Below are 22929 nucleotides of genomic sequence, written 5' to 3'. Positions count from 1 at the left end.
GTGTCTTTCATTTCATTCGTCATGAAACTTAGTATCAATCTGCTTTCTTTGAAAATGATACGGAACCTATTGGGGTTAGGTTCTTAGAAAGTGGCTATGGTCAAGATTATGGGGTTAATTTATCATGAATGTACTGAAGATGATTCCCAGTGTATGAGAATAGATGAGAATATGAATGACATAATAGTGTCTATGTTATCATGGATAAAGTGTGCGAATTGATAAGCTTAAGTGGTTAAGTTTAATGTTGTCTATCCGATCATACCTTCTCAGTATATCAAAATTTAACAATTAATAAACTAAGAGAGGTATCATCAATCACATCAGCGGAAGCAAGATCGAAACCTCAATGATATATATATATATATAACCGACAATTCCTTTTACAATAACCGAATCGATGTTTCACATGAAAATATATTACATAATCTCTGAACATTGTAATCATAGACAAAACCTACGAAAACCAAACGTAACGGCTACATCTCGAAGACATTCTTTCCCTTGGTGCCACTGCTTTCACCTGGAACGTTTGAATATTCCAAGGACATAGTCCAAATTAGACGCTGAATCATCTAAGTGAGAGTTCAAAAACATTTTCATGAATGTATGCAAAATCATGTACAAAATCGATAAATCCCAACATACACCAGCCAAAGAGAATCCCACACAGCATTTAGCCTTAACCGGGGAAAATGCAATCTCTCTAAAGGCGACACGACCACATTGACCCATTAGCAAACCGATCCTGCTTAAGAGGGACAACCTCGACATATGAACTCGGGAATCATCCCATTATCATTGTTAGGCTTTACGCTCCCACTCAAAAGCATTCCAAAATTCAACGCAACCCTAGCCCCAAGAGTGTCACATTAGCACTATCCTCGGAATCGACGTCACCTCGGCATTAATGCTATTGCTCAAAGGAACCTGGGGTGCTGTCCACTCGTAGCCCCGCCACTTGAGCCAACAACCGGGGTGGTGTCTACTCTCAGCCCCTCCACTTGGGTCTCGTAGGGTGAAGTCCGTCCCAGCCCCGTCCCAAGTGGGTCACCTAGCATTAATCCTAGGTACGCATCCTGAGTGCTGTCACTCTGGGCTACGTCACAAATTATCAACCCACGTCCCACATAGACGACACAAAACAAGCTAATGTCGAAAATCATAACATGCATCACTTAAAATCATAACATGCGTCACTTAAAATCAACATTTAATGCACGTGTAAATAATCATTTGGACAATCCATCACAAAAACCCAAGCCATAAGGATGAAAACCATTCACATGTTACTTGAAATCTTTTCGGGTAGAACTACTCACCTTGAATGTATTCGGATTGCCTCGATTCTTGTGTTCTGTCTCAATTCTCGTGCCAGGTGCTCTATAGTTCAAATTCGAGCCTCAACGATACCCTAGACATCATATGTATTCAAAGGAAAATCAATATCTATTTTCCCAATTTTCTCATAAATTTCCTCTAATTTTCTTCCTAATTTTCTCTCGATAACTCCAAATAAATACCTATTCAAGTATTTTTTCTAGATTTTCTCCACAAAAATTCATAAAACAATATTTATAAGCCTATGGAATTTTCTGGAAATTTTCCAGATTTTTTTCCTATTTTCTCAAATTTCCATAATTACTTTTCCTTGAATAAATTCATTTCTCATTGATTTCCTTCGGATATACTTAAAGAAAAATCACCAAAACTCATAAAATAAATTCATCATTCTTCTTTAATTTTTCCAGAATTTTATAAAAATCCCTCATATTTATTTTCCATTTACATTTCCTTTCAAAAATCAAAAATAATTATTTCCTCAAGAAATTTCCGAGATAAAAATTCATCAAAATAAACTATTCATCTTTCTTGAATTTCTGGATAGTTTTTCAGAATTTCAATCCCTTTAATTCTATTTTTCATCGAATTTTCTATATTTTCAACATTTAAAAAAATAAAAAATACCTCCGGTTATCTTTTCAGGCGACGACGACCAGCGACCTTCTCCGATGGCTGATCTGACGACACCATCTTGAAGCTCTCTTCAATTCGATCACAATGGCACCCTCACATGGCTGAAAAACTCACAGGAAGCAGCCCGATTTGACAATTTTCAGTTCGGCTCCGGCGAAGCTTTGCGTTTTTCGGCGAGCCAAATTGACCTTCGATTCAAACTCCGATTGACACGAAACTTTCCAGATCAGTTACCCATCACCTTGCGAACAAATGCCCCTTATAAGATCGCTCGATCGATCACTCTACAACCCGATTTCATCTTCACTCGATATATCTATATATATATATATATGGCCAAATGCAAAAACACCCCTATACTGCTCAAAAAATTCTCAAAATCTTCAGAAATGATCCTCTTCCCTCAAGGATCAAAAGCCCTTTATTGGCTTCCCTTGATTTGCTCTCAAAATCGAGCAATTTGATGCTTCATTTCCGACCGAAACCCTTGGCTATTTATAGCCAAATCCGACCCCCACGTGGCCGATTTCCAGCCAAGGCTTCTTCCCCACGTCTCCTAGACCACCCTAGGCCACTGCCTGACGACCCTAGGTTGCCCAAATCGTCGGAATTTCAGGCCAAAATCTCGGCCAGATCTGCCATGCTTTGGCAGATTTTTGAAAATTGCAATTTGGCCCCCCTTGAACTTTTTTTTATATTTTGACCCTTATCCTTAAGCCCCTGATCTTCCCAACACTATCACTAAAACCCTCAATATTAGTACTTCTCATTTCTCCCTTGAAACTTTCAAAAATTTACCGTTTTGACCTCCCTCGAGTATTTTTAGAAAATTACACTTAGACCCGATTGATTTATTTGACCTTAAATCCACTCAATTCAACCTGAAACCACTTAAGGGTTGTTCTACACACCGAATACTAGTCCTTGACACTCTCCATTGACTTTTTGGACATCGTTTACAGCAATTCGGTAATACGACCTAATTGGCAGCTGTATTTTTGCTGTACCGAAAACTGTTCCCGAACTTCTTTCTTTTACCACCAAAAATCAAAATTTTAATTTCTCGTTGATACTATACCATTTTTCTTGGCTATCTAGGGTCCGAGGTACTCCCTCTGGTTAATTCGGTCGTCCAAAGCTATGTTAGTGTGCCCTATAGTCTTATTTTTTCCAAAATTCCAATTACGCCCTTTATCAAATATCATTTTTTTCCTCAAATTATTCTCGGGTGTTACACAGGGGATTGGGTTGCATTCATTTGGGGAATATGGCTTGTGTGTAATGGGATGTGTGAGCATTGCATGACCCGGTTGGTCTAAGAGGCGACTTGGGTTGTAATATCCTCAAATTTTGAAAATACTAATAAAATAATAAATCAAATTAATTTAAATTAATTAAATTAATGTTTTAATTTGAGGCGGTGCGCGTGTGTTGGTGTGCTATACATTAAAATCAAAAGAAATTGAAGCTTCTTGAAGTTTCTGGCTGTGAAGCAGAGAAAAGAAGAACAGAGAGTGAGCAGAGGAGTAGAGAGTGAGAGGTTGAGATTGGGAGAAGGCAAGAGAGCTGATGCGAGAGAGAGAGCTCGGCCAAGAGGGAGAGATCGAGACCGAGAGAGAGAGAGAGAGAGAGAGAGAGAGAGAGAGAGAGAGAGAATGAGAGAGAGATGAGTTGCAGGGCGGCCATGGAAGCTGCCAAGTGAAGCTCAGCCATGGCCGTCAAGCGAAGCGATAGCAGCAAGGGGAGAGGAGGGTGAAGCAGCGACCGGCGACGGCGGTGGAAGCTCGAGGGTGGCTGGTTGCAGCGGCAGTCGCGGTGGCGGCCGCGAGTTCGCTGGGCTGGCGCACGGGGCTGGTTCGGTTGCTGGGAGAAGAACGCGGGAAGAAGAAGAAGAAGAAAGGAATAAGAAGAAAGGAAGAAGAAGAAGAAGAAGAAGAAGAAGGAAAGGAAAGGAGAAGAAGAAGAAGTTGCAGGAGTAGGGACGCAGAGAAGAAGAAGAAAGGAAAGAAAAGAAAATAAGGAAAAAAATAAAATAATTTTGGGATTTTTCTGCATGGAAAGTGATCAGGTACATGGGTAAAAATTTCTAGAAGCATGTTACGTTTAAATTATAAATTTTATGCGATTAAAATTAATTAATTTGGATCCCGATTGTGTTATTTGCTAGAAAATGATTTAATTTACCTCGAGAGTTTGAGAGAGGTCGGAATCAGCTAATTTCAGGCAAGTTCCAACCCCTTTCCTCGTGTTCTTTAATTCCCGTGAGAAACTCTGTGATTTCTCATATTTTATATCCTCCCTTCGTCTGTTTCGATTCGTTTATTAATTATGGAATTTTGAGTCGTTTGATTTAAATTTAATTTGTTAAGGTGACTTCGAGGATTTTATTAGTGTGAATTAATTTAAAATAAATATGAGACTCATTGGGATTTTAATTGTGGTGCGCCTACGTAGGATTTTAGGCTGTTAAATTATTTATATTACGCGGTTAGATTTAATTAATGCGAGCCATGGATTTATTAATCGCTATTAAACGTTTTACTTCGCAGCGGGAGTGCAAGAAAGAGAAGAAACGGCCGTGTAAAGGCAAGCTCTTAACCCTCTCTTCCTAATCTTTATTTCCCGTGAAAGACCCCGTGATTTCCTGTACTTTATCCTCTCGCTTACTTTAATTCGGCACCTAACTTTATTTGTTAAATTATTATTCATTTGTTTTAATTTAAATCCGAGACTTCTAGAGTTTTATTTGTTGTGAGCTTATGGGGGTTTGTACCGCCCCCACTCCTTTCGTGAATGATGTTGAACCAGTTTGGGGACTAGGTTCCTAAACATGAGGGTTTATTTACAATTTTATTGGGTTTACTTACAGTTTTTCTCAAATTTATTTATGGTTTGGTTAGAGCTATCGAGCAGTGAGGCAGGGGTCGGTTATTGGTGACGTTGGGGTAGACTATGGTACGGCCCTGATATGGACCGTCGGGTGGACACCCCTAGTCACTGGCCATTGACCGGTGCCGGGCATTGCTGACTAGCTCTGCCGGTATGTGATTTACTGCTTGAGTAGATGCATTGTATGACTGTTCATGATTTGGTATGCATATGGGTATGGGATGCATGTTGGGATATTCATTTATTGAGTATGCTTGGACACGGACATTCTAGCTTAGTTAGGTTGCATCAAGCGCGGCATATGCATGGCGTGTGGTTTACTATGTGGGCGGAGCATGGCCTGATGCCTGGATGTATGGGCGCCTTGTATCACGTTGATGCTCACTACGCCATTGCATTTCTATGTGCATGGCATGGATACTGGTAGTATTTAGTTCTTGGACGGGAGTACCGTTCCGAGGGAGCCTATGGCTCGGTTGTCGGGAGTACCGACGGATACGGGTGACGGGAGTACCGACCCGGGATTGCGCGCACAGGTTTGTGGAGATATTTGTTGCCTTTCAGGGCAGCAGCAAGTTGGTATGGGACTTGGGTGCCAAGTGTCTTATGTGGGCCCCAAGGATCGGTATGTGCTTTTATTTTATTATGCTATTGAGCTGTTGTGTTGTAGCGTCTCATGGCTTGTGTGTACCTCGGGGTTTATTCTGGGGTGAGATTTCTGGTTTTGTGTAGCCTTCAGCCTTTTCTTCCTTATGCTTGCTGAGTCTCTCGACTCACCTTGCTTTCCATCATTCCAGGTAGTGGCGGCGTGAGCCATGGTAAGGGAGTCAGCTTTAACGGCAGAGTCGATGTAGTGTACAGGCAGTCCCGTCAATCCATATCCACTCTGATGTCTAAGTAGAATTAACTCTATTATTTCGTACTGTGCCAGGTCTTTTCTCGAGTCTTGTGTATGTCGGCACAGGAGTTTGTATTTATTTATTTATCTTGTAACCGCTGTGTAGCGGGGTACCCATAATGCATGCAAGTCTTGAGCTTTGCTTCTGCTGTTCTCATTTTTGTGTATGCATGCCGGGGTGGTCTTGTCTCGTGTTTATTACTTTTCTCCTCCCGTAGGCGCTTCCGTTCGAGTAGACCGGGTGGCTGGGATATCCGGGCGGGGGTGCTTACATGGGTTCTTTAGGTGAGTTTGTGCATTTAGAGTATATTGCATGTGTGAATTCCTATGTGGGCGTAGCATGACCTAATACTTGATTTATGGGGGCCTTGTCATCACGTTTATATTGTAGAAGCCATTTTATTTCTTATTTGTTGTACTGTATGATGAGAATGTGCGATTTTAAGTGATGAGTAAGAATGGTGGGTGTGACCCACGGAAAGATCTTGGGGTGAGACCCACGGCAACAGATTATGTTAAGAGTGATAGGAAGGGACATGTAAGGGAAATAGTATGGTGGTAGCTTATAAAAGACTATTAACAGGTCTATATGTTGGACTTGGGCGTCAGTGTGTGTTTTATGTGGGCTCCAATGACCGTTTATGTGAAGTTCATTATATGTTTATACAAACAGAAATAAGGCATGGGCATAGCATGAAATGACGTTACATTGGCACGAATTGCATGGGGTGTTATGTGAAGAGTTTTGTCCTTATCCTATAGCCTTTCTTTCTAAAGCTTGTTAAGTCTTGTGACTCACGTTTTATTTTCATCATTCTAGATAAGAATATCCTGAGATCGCAGGTGCGTCTGACAGAGTTGGATCCCGATCATCAAGTCATGATAGTAGATGCAGAGTTTTCCCGAAACTAGATCATACGTATCATGTGTTTGGGTTAGAATAATGATTCTATGTTTTTTAGTCAAGTATATGTTATGTAAGCCCAGGTGGGCCCAAGTGGTGAATGGTTATGTAAAAATGATTATGAGATATTATATGATAAAAAGATTATGATTTTAGAAAGAGTTATAGTTGTATTATTGTTCAATATCATTTAAATAATGACCCTCTCATGAATTTTCTTATTGCACAGGGGCTCGGGAGGCCAGTTGTTACAGATCATGATCCACTAACAAGAAGATTCAATTTAGGAAAAGAATATCAGAGTGTTTCGGTAAGAAATATTCTATGTCATTTTATCATTTTTATTTTTGCAGGTTTTGAACAATCTAATAATAAATTTTTAGATAAATACATTTATTATTATATGTATATATATATAAACAACTAAAATTTGAGTTAAAAGAGATAGAAGGAAATTAAAATGAGAGAATTAAGAGAAAAGGAGAAAAGTGAAGAAAGAAAAGCGGAGAGACAATTCTCATTCTTTCTTTTAAATAATAGTCAGTCACCCAAATCCAAATGGCAAGGCATGGTGGTGTTGGTGGGAAAAAGACGACCAATTTTGATGATTTTATATTTATTTTATTATTTTTATCTTCTTCCATCTTTATTATAAATTTAATTAATACTGATCTCGTTGTCTTTTCTTCTAATTTTCAAACAAAGAGAAAAGGTAACTGTATAATACTGATCTTGTTGTCTTTCCTTCTAATTTTCAAACAAGAGAAAAGGTAAGTCCAATTATCTTTGAATCATTCTTTTCCCTTTCTCCATAATACTCTCTCACTTAATAAGACAGTCGGACTGATATTTGCCACTTAACAACTTTGAATCATTCAAACTTTTTTTTTTTTTTTTTTACGGGCGGTGGAACCCTTTCTTTATTAAGAGCCATTTGCAAATGTTTATCCATTGCTATACATATATATATATATATAGTTTTTTGTTAAAATAAAATTATATTAAAATAATTTATTTATAAAATTTAAGATTATTTATTTAAATAAAAAAAATAAATTTAACTAAAAAATCTAAAATAAAAAGTTACATAATAATTTTTTTCTAATTAAATTTAACAAATACTTGCGTAACAAACACTACTTATGTAAATTACACACACAAACACCACTAGTTAGCAATATAATGTTTGGATTTGACTTTTATTCTCTCTCTCTCTCTCTCTCTCACGCTTAGCAAATGCCCCCTTTTAATTATGTGATTGATTTTTTTTCTACATATAGGATTCCATCATACTATATATATTGTTATTTTGAAGACGACTATCATAACATATATATATAATAATTGTAAGTAAAAATGCAAAACAAGTTAATTATTAATTACTCATTGAAGCAATAATAATAATAATAATAATAATACAAGTTAAAGAGGAACATTAGTCTGACATAACACTTTAGTTAATTTTTTTTATGACGCAAAAATGAATGAAACAATTACAGGTACTCCATGCTGAGATTCTGGAACCAGAGAGAATATTTCGTTGATTACGCGAACCTACCTACGTACGTACATGCCGACAATAAATAAATTAAATAAATCCACCAGGTGATGTGATCCATCCTCATATCTTCGGAGCGAAGAATGAATATAAAGCCTGACATGTTTGACGCCAAACCGAATTAACACAAACGATTCTTTTCTATTGCCTTCTGAGCCTGACCTCTCTCTCTCTCTCTCTCTCTCTCTCTCTCCTACTCAGATGCCACTCAAACTCTCTCTCAACGACTAAGATGGAGTGATGTAGGCAACTTTGAATTATCCATTTATAGGCATTGTGATGGAACAAACAAAGTTGTTTAATTTCTCTTGCAAGCAGATGGGACCCTTTTGCAAGCAGATTGACAAAGCTCGCCAATCTTTCAAACTTTAAGGGAGATCTGATGTCAGCGTGCCCACATAACTGCAGATGCGCAAGCTTCCTTGCGTGTACTGCTTAAGCGTAATTAGCAATTAACAAGCTTATAAGATCATGATAAAACTAGCAGCCAAGGGGACAGCCGGACAGCAGATCTGGGCTCTAGCTCTTGGCAGCCGCTTCTTACTTTTTACTTCTTACTTCTTTCCGGCAGCAGGCGTGAAGAAATTAAGTCATGGAAACTCGCCACAGCAACCACCACCAGGGAAGAGACAATGATCCGAGAAAAGCCCTTGCTCAACATGGACATATTCCGACTGTAGAGCCTTCCTCCGGCCAAGAGGCCGATCTGAGTACTCCATCATTCAAGCAAGCTCTTGTCGCCAAAGTCCTCGGCAAAAGGGTCGAAAGCCGGAGGCTTTCTATTCGCCTTCATCACCTGTGGCGTCCCGAGGGAAGAATGGAAATCGTACTTCTTGCCGGAGACTTCCTCTTGGTGAAGTTTTTTCTCCTTTCCGATTACAACAAAGTTTTAGCCAGCATCCCATGGACCATCGACGATCACTATATCGTCCTTCAACAATGGTTTCCTAACTTCAACCCTTCGGACGCCGTGATCACCCATGTCGCAGTTTGGGTCCGCCTCCCGAAGCTTCCAGAGGAGTGCTATGAGGAAGAAACCCTGTTGAAAATTGGAAAACTAATCGGGGAAGAAGTTGTGAAGATAGACCATCATACCAAAAGCCGAACAAAATTTCAATTTGCCCGGCTGTGCATCTCGATCGATCTTCGAAACCCCGTTGTTCCTTTCATAGTAATCGGTGGATTATTGCAGCGGATTCAATACGAGGGGCTGGATCTTTTGTGTTATCAGTGCGGCCGATATGGCCATCGACAGCAACACTGTCTAAACTTCCCTTCACTCCATAATCCTCCATCTTCTCAGCCAGAAATCCCGGAAGAACTCTCCTTTCTTGAGAAGACATCATTACAAAGGTTTCCCTCACTCTATGGCCCTTGGCTTCAGTTTCGTCGTCGTGGAAACCAGCATGTGATGATGAGAAGAACTGGAACGTTCCACAGAGAAGAGCAAGTCCAGCAGGTACAAAGAGGCAATAATAATACATTGAGGAGGCCTCTTGATCTCCAACATGGGGAGGGCACCTGCACATCCAAATCTCCAGAAAATTCTTTGCCCACGGCTGTTCCCCTTTACAGTAAAAGCCTCCCGTTCCAGCCAACTGCTCTTACTCCTTCCAAGCCGCCGCGGGGCTTCATCAACGAGTTGCATCAACCCCAATCCCCAAAGGCAATTGAGTTGTATTCTCAGGTGTTGCAACGCTCGGTAGTGCAGTTTCAGATTATCAGTCCAGCTGTTGACTTGGAGAAACTCATCGTCGAACGAAACAATCCGAACGTGGTCGCCATCGATTCAAAGATTCCCAGACTTGACATGGAAGTGAACATGTCGGGATTCTGTTATTGGAACAAAAACCGGCACAACACATGCTTCATACCTAAAATGATTGATCACACGGAGTATTCGATTCAGAAGCCCCCAAAGAAACTTCTAATTTGGAGTTGCCGTGGAGCTGGGCACGCCAGGTTCTTGCGTACTATCAAGGATCTCTGCCGGCAATACCAGCCATCCATCGTACTTCTTTTGGAAACAAGGGCTTCCGCTAGCTACGGGGATCAAGTTGCCGAGGAAATTGGTTTTCCCCATCCGTTTGTTACCGATCCTGAAGGCTTCACCGGTGGGATATGGCTGTTGTGGCGCAAGGATGATCTTGAGATGACGGTTTATTCGGCTGGTCCGCACCATATTCATTTGGGCGTTGAGTTTCCCATGACTGAGACGTTGATTTTCCATGCACCAGATGCTGGGACTGAACCTCAGTATTCGAGGGTCTATGGCGAAGATTCCGAAGATTGATCACGAACTAGAATCACAGAGGTTTGTAATTTTGGGTTCAAAATTGAAGGGTTAATTTACAGAGGATTCGCCGTCGTCTGTGGACAAGAATCTGAACTGGAAAAGCATGTCTGTTTGCTGTGTGGTTTGGTGATATTGGTTGGTTTAGGCAAAACCTAAAGTGTATCTATTACTAATTAAGAGAGAGAATGGTGTGGCAGTAGGAGTGCAATTTTGTTCACCCCCGTTAAAGGGGGTGAACAAAATCGCACTCTGGCAGTAGTACTCTAAGGAGAGTTGGGTCCTTTGGATTCTAGAATAAATTTTGTTTTATGTTTAAACATGAATAATATATGTATAATAATCAATTATCAGTGTATTCTCATATATGTTGGAGTATGTTGTTCCTCATTTCACAGTTTCAGATGCAAATACTTGTGTGATAGAGACTCGATGGAGAGAAGTCTAAAGTCCTGTTCTTAATTGATGGTAAAATTTTTAATGATGGAATACAAAACTTATTTACAGATAAAATATTTAACATCAAATGTAGTATAATAAATTTACCCTTATCTTCTACTTAGAGAACGCACGAGAGACGGCATCAAAGGCCTTCCTTCCAAGAACACCAATAAAAAAAATATAGAGTAATATAAAATAAGTGCAATAATCAATCAATCATAAAAATATTAAATTTTTCCATAAAAAACTCCTTCAATGCTAAGAGTAAAAATCATAGAAGCGGAGTTCATCCAAAACTTTCACTATCAAATAAATAATGGAAACATACGAAAATCTTCTCTAATTGTCATTAACTAGAGATACATAGCAAATATATCATCAAGAATAACCACTTTCGAAACTAAACAATTGCAATATGAAATAGAAGAGATCTCATCGAGTAGAACCTGTTAACATAAAGCTCCAAAACTAATCTACACTATTTAGATTGTAGAATTATGTGTTGTAAACACGATGGTCAAATTTCAAGTAAATCAAACCACAAATCGAATTCTAAAGAACCTCATGATTAAAATTAAACTATACCTCTTTTTTCAAATTTTACATTTTTCTTCTCACTTTTTTCTTATTGTGTACGGTTGTCACATTAGGAAGGGTTAAAACCCCTTAATGCTTGATACTTTTTAGAATAAAAATATCTCTAAATCTTTCATATAAACCTAATTCATATAGGCTTTACTTTATTTAATTAATAATTAAATAGAAACTAATGGACCACCTCCACAAAGGAGGAAACCCAGCCCAACAGAACCTAGTTCAATGTGTTAATCTATTCCTTGCTTGAGTTTCTCTCGCAAAGTCTTCCAACTCCTTCCAGATAAAATTCAACATCAACAATATAAACCTAAATCCAATTAAATTTTAAGTTTTAAAATGAACTCAATTGTTAAGGGACAAATCGTTCCAACTCAATCAAATTTGAGTATAATTGGATCTGGTATCAATTTAATAACTTACACGATCATACTAAAAAATTATACTCAAAGCCCTTAAGACATCAAAATATTACGATTTATAAGACTTGTAATTTGGCAACAACAAATCAAAGAAGCCCAATTTAGTAAGAGTAGTCCACTAAAACTAATTCAAACAAAATTTTATAATCTACAAATGAAAGATGCTTTAGGTTTGGATAAAATTGAGGACCTTCTAGAATTGCCATTGGCCAATTGATTCGGTCAACTTAGGAGTCATTGACCCGGAAGGTCTAGCTTGAACACTCAAACCAGTATTGATTAGATCTGATTTTCCAAAATCAAGCTTGAACTAAATTATAAAAAGATAATAAACCAAACTAACTAAATCACCCTTGTTCTAGTTAGTTACTGAGTCTCCCCAAGACCCATTAGCCATTGAGCATCCCTATTAACTAATATTTTATAGTGGAAATGGCAAATGTGAATTCAGCCCTATTTTATATATGATGCTTCGCTAGAGCTCTCCTATTACAAGCCTTGATTCAACTTTAAACACACCCTAATCCTAAGTGTCCAACTTCAAACACACGTTAATCGATATAATCACTATTTATCAAAAAATTAAAGAAAAAGGGAAAAAATTGCCCAACTACATCTAAAAATGGCATCGGTGCATTGTGTGCTTATACAATTTGAATTAAACTCAGAACTTAGTATATCTACATGCCATTAATGAAATGCATATTGCAAACAAGAAGCTAGCTAGTCACCCCTGAATCTTCGGGTGGCTCCCCACTTGAACAGACCATCTTCTCTCACCTTGGGTTCTGATTCTTCAGCATTTCAACTCTCTTTCTTTATCAATTCTAGCCTTTATGCTTGATTTTATATATAATTCTAGGGGGAATCTCCTCCCCATTTGGGTGTCTTTCATTGCTTGATAAAGTTACTTCTAATTTATATCTTAATTCCTATTGCTGCTTGTACGATGAAATTTAGCAAGGTTGGTGGGACTATTAGTTTCATGAATCGTAGGAATTGGTGCCATGTGCAGTGGTTGGACTATAGTCCAAAACCGCTGGCGCTTTGCATATATTCTCGATCGCTTAAACTAATAATTAACAACCCTACAATGCTACTTTCAAAGAGAATTTTGTGGATTGGTTTAACAATGTCAGCACAATTGAACTGAATTAATAAGCAGGGTGATGTGGGGAAGACGATAAAGTTCCCGGCGGCTGAGCCCGGGAGGAGGGGCTCCGGGAACACAGAAGCTATGAGAAAGTACAGGCAGAAGAAGAAGGCTTACGCGGCTTACTTGGAGGAGGAAGTGAGAAAGCTGAGGCTTCTGAACTGGCAGATTGCGGAAAAACTGCAGCGGCTGGAAGTGGTGGAATCGGAAATCGTGAGGCTCAGAGGCCTGTTGCTGGATCTGGGAGGAGAGATAGACGAGGAGTTGGCTGGGTAGGAAGAGGCGGATCTGGGGGAGGGCTCGACTGGGATTCAGCCCTCCCCCAGATCCATTTGAACATTTGATTTCCTTAACAACTTGCCATTGAGTGACCTAATTTCCTTAACATTTGATTTTCAGATCTATATAGATTATTTTTTTTTTAATTTTTGAATTATCAGTTCATGTTTCTCAAGCCCTAATACAAATATACTGTTCATAATCTGACCCAAATTAAAAAAATATATTATATATAAATTTATTACATTAACTTTATTAATTTTTAGCTCATACGTTCTAAATTCTTGAATTCTAGCTCTTGGGTTCTAAATTCCTAGATCTGCCCTTGGGGGGTGGGTTTTGCCCCCCCAGAACTGTGCAATGAAAGCGGAATAAGGGTGCAGCGGGAGAAGATGAATACGCCGGGATGCATCGGCGCCGGAAGCTCTCAGCGGACGGATGATGATGATGATGATGGTGCATAACTCTTTGACTTTTTATGGAATCATTTGATATTGCTGTGGTTATATTATAGTATTTTGAACATTAAACTTTGCTGGTTCTTGGTTGAGATTTTGAGGGTGAGCATTTGTAAGAAGGAAATCTTTGACAAAAAGTATCCATTCTTCTCGCTACAAAACGCTTGAATATTATTACAGTTAAGGCTGGAATTGTTACTTAGGCCCGGCCTGGTGGGCTCTATATTATATATGCCTCCACCAAAAGATTTGAGTTTGATAAAGCAATCTATTGGTGGATCATTAAACACAACACAAGGAAAACTGAAAAGTGCTTGTCTGGTCCTGTTCTGTTTCCCATTTTTATATATTTTTTTACTTATATTTTATATATTATTATTACAAAATCTATTTTTGTTGTAATAAAGCAAAAACTTAAAAATTTCTCATGAAAGTATTGATGTGGTTATGCTACTATACTTGGTACTCAAGAGCTCAAAAGTCCGACCAGATAGATGCAAAGCCCAGGTCCAGTTCTCTTAATGTCTTAATCTAACCCATTAAGTGAAAGCCCAAGTCAGACATATACAAATACCCAGAGTCTACTCTACTCTACTCTACTCTCTATCCTTTAAAGTTTCAATCTCTATCTTCCGTCTTCCACTTCCTCTGTCTCTCGTCTTCTTCTCCAAGCTCCCATTTACAAATTACTTCACCCTTATACATTTTTATTGTTTTTCTTACTAGGTAAAAAGATATGAAGGGACTCAAGGCCACATTGTCAAGGCCCATTTTACGGTGGCCTGGTCTCTGGTGCACCCTACACATCCTTAATACCTTATTAGGAACCATCCTTGGGTAGCATCATCAATATCCCTCCCCCAACTTTAAAAAAAAAAACAAAACAAAACTGTGCACCGTGTGGCGTTGGACCATCCAAGCAATAATGGATTTCTTTCTCTCTTTTTTGATAATTTTTGAGAGCATCCTTAAATTCGTTTTCTTCTTTCTCAAACTATAATTACTAAATGAAGACCCTTCTCGGGTTTACTCTTAACAGCTCTTCAAAGTGATAACAAAAAGAAACTTATGCCTGCTAATACCATACTATGCTTGAGAATATCATGAATTCAAGATGATGTTTTAGGTAGAAATGGCACCACAATGCCCTCTGTTTTCAAGATTAGAGTTTACAGGGGGTTGATATCACATGTAAAAACACCCATGAACTAAGCCACAGACAGAACATAAACTTACAGAATTTCTGCGAGCTTTCTAACTCTGATAGGGACGGGAAATGTGCCAGCCCATGGAAACAGTCTTGCAAGCCTTGGCGATCTTATAGGATTAGGTAGAAATCCCCAAAAAGGTGTTGCATTGAGCAAGGTAAAGCCCTTCACCAATTGTGGGTTACATGCTGCAGAGTAAAGTGCAACATATCCTCCAAGTGAGTTGCCCACACCATAAACTGGTTCCTTAATGACCAGTTTGGTGCCAATTTGGTTAAAGTGCCAATTTGGTGCAATCACTCCTCTCAACCCGAGAAAGCCATGTAATGACAAATGCTTATGATCCGGTTATATTACTCTGATAAGGAGAGAAAAAAGAAAATTGCTACAGTAAAATCCATAACTAGATGCTGCAAAATGTTATTCTCACTATACTATTACAACAACGAAAGTACCCTAAATTTTTTCAGAAATTTTGACCACAATAATCAATCCTTCACATAACACCAATGATATTAAGTGTAGATTTTGCAACTTAATTACAATTCATTCACATCTTTACGCTTTCAAACTAAAATAGCCTTTACATTGGCTCAAACAGAAGGCATATGACCCATTTTACCTTACTGTTGTGTTCAATCATAAATATAACATAACTTGTTCAACATGTACAGTGTTTCATTCGTTGGTTGTACATTCAATTGGTAGAAGTATCATATAAAGGAAAATCGTAAATGAATGTATAAAATGAAAGACACCTTAAGTTAGGGGGTGAACCTTGTACAAAGACCACCGCCAGGAGGCATACCTTGTACAAAAGAATAGCAAGAAGCCAGGAGTTCCTCCTAAAGACTAAGAACCAAAATAAAGATCATCCAGAAACTCTTATTAGAACATGCAAAAAGGTGTATCCATCCTCAACCAAGCCAATAGTCAAGGCAATGTAGCTATTCAACTGCAAAACCAAACTGTCAAGTCTTCAAAAGCTCCCTATATCTTTCTTGCCATACACACCACCAAACACAAAGTGATGGTCATCCAGGTGGATCTCTATATTGATGGTGACTGGCCCCAAAAAAACAACATGAAGCTCTAATTTCCTGAGATTGGCATAACTGATAACCCCCCAGTGTCCCAAAACAGAAAAATAACACCAATCTAAAACCATTTGGATATGCCGCGTCTCTATTCATTATATATGGGATTTGCAGCAGCAGTAATGTCGCTTGATTTCATTGTAAGAGTTGAAGGTTTAAGATGTCAGACACCAAAAAATCCTAGAGGAGATACGTTAGCTCAGTGATTCACAATGTTTCTTGGTAAGCAAAAGAACGATGAATATTGCTTATCTTTTTCCTCTATTCCAAAGATATGAGGAACAGGATAAAAGATAAATTAGCAACTAGTTAACCATGGCATTGTTGGATAACTATCCTAGTAGGACTCAGATACTCCAATCTATCAACACTCCCAAATCAATGAACTGATTTTTGGAAAATTATGTAAAATTTCTTCATAGACAAAAATTTGTAAGACATGCTTGCTTGATGCGTTTCCCATGCTTAACCATGACTAGTCACCAAACAACTGCTAATATACAAAACTCTGTGCATAGTTTGCCTAACAACCTTAGATCATAAGAAGGCTTAGTCTTGGAGCTTTCTCACAATACTTGCATGTAAATTAACTCTAAGCATGCATTTTTCATTTTCTATTTTCTGTAGAGCCATTATGGTATCTGAAGTAGGAGCAACGTTTGCTCCTGTCATTTCTAAAATGGCTCAAAATGCTATTATATATAAGGATGATACAGCGTTTGGGATCTCTCCTCCACCAAGTTGTATTATTTACTTCTTGCTACAAAGCTCATAATTTTATTATAAAATATGTTTATTTCTTATAGCCTAGAAGTACCAAATAAACCAATGAGTAAGAAGAGCTGAATGCAAACGTCGGTAGCAAATGACTGACAGAGTGAATTATTATAAACGCTATTGAAGACAGTGGAAAAATATGCAGTCAAAAAACAGATCAGTCATAAAATTTCACTGATTGAAAGTTCAATTATATCAGGTGCAGCACTAAGATGCAAAAGTTCCTAAAGTATTGGGGCAAGGAAATACACCAAAAGTAGAATTTTGTTCGATATAAACAATTGAAAACGAAATACATGGTTCATAAAGTAAGCAAATTGAAGAATAACTCTACTTGAAGATATCGTTTCTTTAGACACAGTTATGTTGCCATCAAAATCTGCAACATTGAACAGTTAGAAAAGAGAGCAGACGTACATTTTCTATGAAATATTGAACCTTTTCGTGCCATAGGTTGATGGAATAAGCAAGCTCATCTGGCCAAGGTTCACTTTTGTCACCAAAGGCCCACAGAGAATTTTTTGGGTTGTGATTTTAAAGCATGGGCGATAGATTTTCTCGGACATGGCATGTCATTTCCATCGCAAGATCCCACTCAGGAGCCAACACCAAAACCAGGAAGAAGAAAGAGCACTGAAGGGGAATTAACATTTTCAGATCCTGACTTTTCGTAATGACATTAAGTTTGGGCTTCCATTCCCAAAGATAACTGGTTATTGGAGCACCAGAATCACCATTAGATTCATCTGGTAAACTTGGAATCAGCACCTAATTAGCTATCGGTTCCCCGCTTTCAGCAGCATTTCCCCAGATTCTCTTCATGATCAACTACATTAGAGAGTTATAGCCACTATAGACCCTCAAATCAGCATTTAGGAACCCTTTGAGATTTACATGCTCTTGGAGCCCAGTTTTGATTAGGGTTCATTGAGAAAAAATGATCTATCTCAAACATCCCCATTTGGATTCACCATAAAACTCAAAAGCCCATGTTTGTTTACAGCATAAAGCTTTAATTTAGGCAGACCTATGCTTTCTGCAACGGAGTTGCTTCTCATGTTTGTGACATGAAGGCACACTGCATAATAGCAGGAGAGAATTTCCATATCAAGAAGACGTTACTGTAACGGGTAACCAAGAAAATGATTTAGCAATACCAAAAGCATAGGGTAAGTACACTAGTTTAATAGGGAGTCCTCTCAGTCACTGCATTACAACAACAACAACATCACAAGCCTTAACCCCACCAAATTTTCTAGCTTTCCAACCATCTCTCAGGTCAGCATTTATGGGGACAAAACAATAATGACCAATTTTATGGTGAATGCTCTTTATATACCTAGCCATCATAGTTCAGCTCAGATATCCCAACTTTTTCCCAATTAGAATCCACTGCAATAGGCTTCCAGTATTTGGGCCAGAATGAAGGAAAATTGCTTGAAACACCATCATAAGGAGTTGTTCTTATTAATTCTACCACCTAATTTATTTCTTGGATGAAAAATCCCTGAAATGAAGCATCAAACGATAACAATTTGGATGACCGAAATAGCAAAAACTCAAATTGTCTAGTAAGGACTAAAGAGCATTCCTAACGTACGAGACTCTTTTTTAAACCAACCTGACTAAATTGAGTTCCTGACTGTCCTCTCACAAATGTCATTTTCTCAAATTATCCAGTATTGCATTATATATAAAGCTAGCCAATAGATCAGTTAAATATATGATTGCCGTCCACCGTGGCGCCTCCATATTACTTAAACCATTGATTTTATTTGTCAGAGATTCACAAAGCTAGTTTCTTTTCCCTGCCAACAGTTTCCCAGGAACCAAAACGGAGCTGAAAAGAAAGAAAGCAGAAAAAATTGGACCAAAAGGAAACTTCAAGCAATCAATTCTAATCAGGTACAAATAAAAATCAAACCTATGCCACCTATTTTTGGGGATATTACAGCATCCAGCCATTACCCAACTCTACTACAACTATTTAACGTGAATGAATATTATTAGAATCCGACTAGATGATTATAACAGCGACCGACAGCAAAAAGAAGTATATGAAGAAGGGTTTACTTGTTTTAGTCCGACGAATTAATTTAAAGCAGCAAAAAAGAGGTTCTTCTAGAGACCTCTTAATTTAGTAAGCTTTCATGTGAGTACCACAGTTTCTGGGTTTCAGTTTCCGCTAGTGTTTGAGCTAATTGGAGATTCCGGAGAGAGAGAAAGAGAGAGAGAAAGTTCCAAGATGATAGAGTTGCTTAGAAGCTTCGGTTTAGAATTCGGCTTCTTTTGTAGCCAAGAAAAATAACGACCCATAACTGTCTGTCTCCGACACGCGTCCCGCAGAGATGCCCTCACTACTGGCCTGAATGAATTTGGAAAGTTATTTTTTTGTTCCCTTTTTATATTTTAGATGGATCATTTTTTAGGGAAAAAAGGCTTAAAAATTATTAAAATTTTAAAATAAGCTATCGTTCAAATGAAAATAATAAGGGTAATCATGAAAATAATTTAATTATTTTTACAAATTTATAATTTTATTCAATTTTTTTAATTTTTAACAATTAAATTTAAATTAACGTAATTACATGCAATTTTATTTAATATGAAAAATTAATTTAGATATAATGTATTCATATTAACTTAGTATGTTAGATGTCATATAATAATAATATTTATAGAATTTACTAAAAATAAAAATAAAAATATAACTTGTTGTACAATTTTATGTGTACATGTAAATCTCACAAATATTATTATTATAAGAGATCTAACATGTAAAGTCAGTATAAATAAATATTCTCTCTAAATTGATTTTACATGTTGAATAAAATTGCATCAAATTGAACTAATTTGGATATAATTGATAAAATTAAAAGAACTAGATAAAATTATAAATTTGCAATATAAGATTGGGTTATTTTCATGATTATCCCAGATTAATATTGTTAAAAGAAATATAATTTTTTATATTTTAGTATAATATGTTTTAAAACTTTAATAATATTCTTAAAATAAGTGAATATGTTATTTTCATGAAAATTTATACAAACATATGAAATGATTTTGTACCTTTCTATTTCAACCCAACACTTTTTAAATTATTTAATTGAAAAATAATTACAAGAAAAAAATTATGCTGAACCGATATTAGAGTTTAGGGTTTTTGTATAAGAAGTTTTTAGTTTAAAAATGTTAATTTTTGTTAACTATTTCTTAATAGCATGATCCAAACAGTTCTAAGAATGCCCTAAAATAATATTAAAGATAAGTTTAAAATGCATGATCTTTTTTGTTTTTTCTATTTCAAGTCTTACTTTAAAAAAAAATAGCAATTAAGGTTCTATTCCTTTCAAAGAAACCATTTTTTAGGGTTTGGTTTGTAATTGGTTTGATTTAAATCTAAAATTTATAAATTTGATTATGATTGAATTAGATATGAATTTATATAAAATTTAAACCATCCTAATTCAAAAATATCTTTAAAATGATCTATTAATTTAAGAATATATTTATGATGCGTTATTGGATCATGATCCACTAATAAGAATATTTAATTTAAGAAAAGAATATCAGAGTGTTTCAATAAGAAATATTTTACGTCATTTTATCAATTTTGTTTTTGTAGGTCTCAAATAACCTAACAATGAATTTTTAAATAAATAAATTTATTATTATATTTAAATAATAAAAATTGGAGTAATAGAAGATAGAAGGAAATTAAAATAAGAGGAGAAAATGACAAAAGTGAAAGACCGAAAAGAGAGAAGAGTGGAGAGACAATTCTCATTCTTTCTTTTAAATATTAGTCCCCCAAATCGCAAGGCATGGTGTTGGTGGGAAAAGACGCCCAATTTTGATAATTTTATATTTATTTTATTATTTTTGTCTTTTTCCATCTTTATTCTAAATTTAATATTTCACCACCTCATCTCGGTTTGTTTATTTTTTTTATAAATAAATTATTCTTGAATTATCATTCTTAAACAATTTTTTCTTATTAATACTTTCGATTTCAATAGAAAAAGATAAATCACAAGTAAAATTTTTGCTTTATTATGCAAGACAAGGAACTAAACTCACGACTTATTGATATGAATCATAACTTATCGTAATTTAATCACTTAACTTGTGTCTTAAATATTAAATAAATTATTTTTTCACTTCTCCAAAATACTCTCTCTCAAAACTATGACGGACTCATTATTGTACTAAGAACTTTGAATCATTCAAAGTTGCCTTTTTTTTTTTACATAATTTTTATTAAAATAAATAAAATAAAATTATATTAAGATAATTTATTTATAAAGTTTAATATAATTTATTTAAATAAGAATTGTTATGTGGAATATAATTGCTTTCTAAATAAATTTAACGAAAAGTATTGTTATGTGGAATATTTTTTTTATTTATATCTTGAATAATAAACACTACTTATATAAATTACACACGCTTATTATATAAATGCCCCTTTTAATTATGTTACTGATTTTTTTCTATATATATATATAGGATTCCATCATACTCTATATATTGTTATTTTGAAGAAGACTATCATCGTAATATAAGTTAAAAGAGCAACATTATTAGTCCGACGTAACACTTTAGTTAATTATTTTAATAGATATGAGATTGTCACCACCTTCCAGAACCTTGGAAAAATTAAGAGCTGAATGAACACTCCATCCATCCATCCGCATCCGTCCTAATCTCTCTGATTCAAGTCCTTAGCTATCAGATGACACAAAATGAAACAATTACATGTACTTGCTGCTGAGATTCTGGAACGATAATCTTCCGCTGATGACGCGTACTTGCCGACATTAAATAAATCCACTAGCTGATGACCTGATCCATCTTCAAATTAATCTTCGGAGCGAAGAATATATATATATATATAGCTTCACATGTTTGACGCCAAACCTAATAATTAACAAAGACAGATAATCTCTTTTCTTCTCTCTCTCTCTCTCTCTCCTACTAAGATACCACTAAGAACTTTGAATCTTCCATTCTCTCTCTCTCTCAACTACTAAGATAGAGTGAGTGATGTTGTCACCACTAACAACTTTGAATCATCCATTTATAGGTATATTTGGGATCGAACAAAGTTGCTTTGTCTTGCAGAGCAGATGGGACTTTTTTTCTTTATTAATAGGAGGAATATGCAAATGCAATGCTTATATATTATCCATTACGTACAAAAATTCCACGATTTTAAGTCTTCTTCATTTAGCTATCAGATATCACAACAAATTAAATAAATGCACTAGCTGAGGTGATCCATCTTCAAATCCTGGAGCCAAGAATAGCTTCACCTGTTTTGACACCAAACCTATATACTTAACACAGATAGATGATGATTCTTTTTAAAGTAGTGGAATATATACTAACAATTTGACAAGGGAAAGTGTTTCTAGATAACTAGTATTTTTAAGTAGTTTTGAGAATTTATTTTATTTTTTTAATTCATACCATTATTGTGAAAAAAAAAAAAAATCTTGAGTTAATTAGAGGGATGACTTTACCTTTTCGTTCCCTTCCGGCTAGAATGTCTTCATTTTCCATCAAAGTTAGAACAAAAGACATGTTACTTTGCAAGCGAAACTAGTCCAAATGATAATTTTAGTCATAATCTGAAATTTTAGCTAAAATAGTGGGATGAGTTGGGATTTGAGATTTCGAGGGTGTGACGTTGCAAAACTACAAAGAAAAACTAGAATCGAAAATCAAATATATCTCTCTCTCTTAGTCTTCCCTTTCTCCTTCCTCTTTCCTTTCGCACTCTCCATTTTGGCAACGACTCATAATAGTTATAAACAACACTTAACGATTCTTCTTTCCTTTTTTTTTTTCTCTTCTCTTTTTCCTTTCATCTTATTTTCCAATGGGTCATCATTTCCTCTTTTTTTCTGACGATGTCAATCAATCATGAGAAAGGGAACGGAACAAATTCACCAAAATTTCTAGAATAAAATTTT

At 36.4% G+C, this 22929-nt stretch overlaps 1 protein-coding gene and 1 long non-coding RNA gene across 7 annotated transcripts in view; one reads left to right on the top strand and one right to left on the bottom strand.

Annotated features, from left to right (window-relative positions):
- LOC127801419 (uncharacterized) overlaps positions 1-22929 on the bottom strand; it is a 55086-nt gene that overhangs the window by 8504 nt on the left and 23653 nt on the right. The window lies entirely within an intron of this gene.
- The window catches only part of LOC127801418 (uncharacterized), a 55508-nt gene that overhangs the window by 9856 nt on the left and 22723 nt on the right, over positions 1-22929 (top strand). The window contains exon 2 of one of the 6 annotated variants that reach the window (XR_008023055.1): positions 10189-10853. The exons of 4 other annotated variants lie outside the window; for them this stretch is intronic. Coding sequence is in view for 1 of the 2 variants with exons in the window: in XM_052336569.1 (XP_052192529.1) it covers positions 10189-10519 (331 nt within the window). In the remaining variant the exon portion in view is untranslated. The remainder of the gene's footprint in view (positions 1-10188; positions 10854-22929) is intronic. One more of the 6 variants, XM_052336569.1, reaches the window with a different exon arrangement.

This window comes from Diospyros lotus, chromosome 5 (assembly GCF_014633365.1).
Source record: "Diospyros lotus cultivar Yz01 chromosome 5, ASM1463336v1, whole genome shotgun sequence".
Lineage (NCBI taxonomy): Eukaryota > Viridiplantae > Streptophyta > Magnoliopsida > Ericales > Ebenaceae > Diospyros > Diospyros lotus.
Note: the sequence above shows the minus strand (reverse complement) of the source record. Positions and strands in the feature narration are given on the sequence as shown.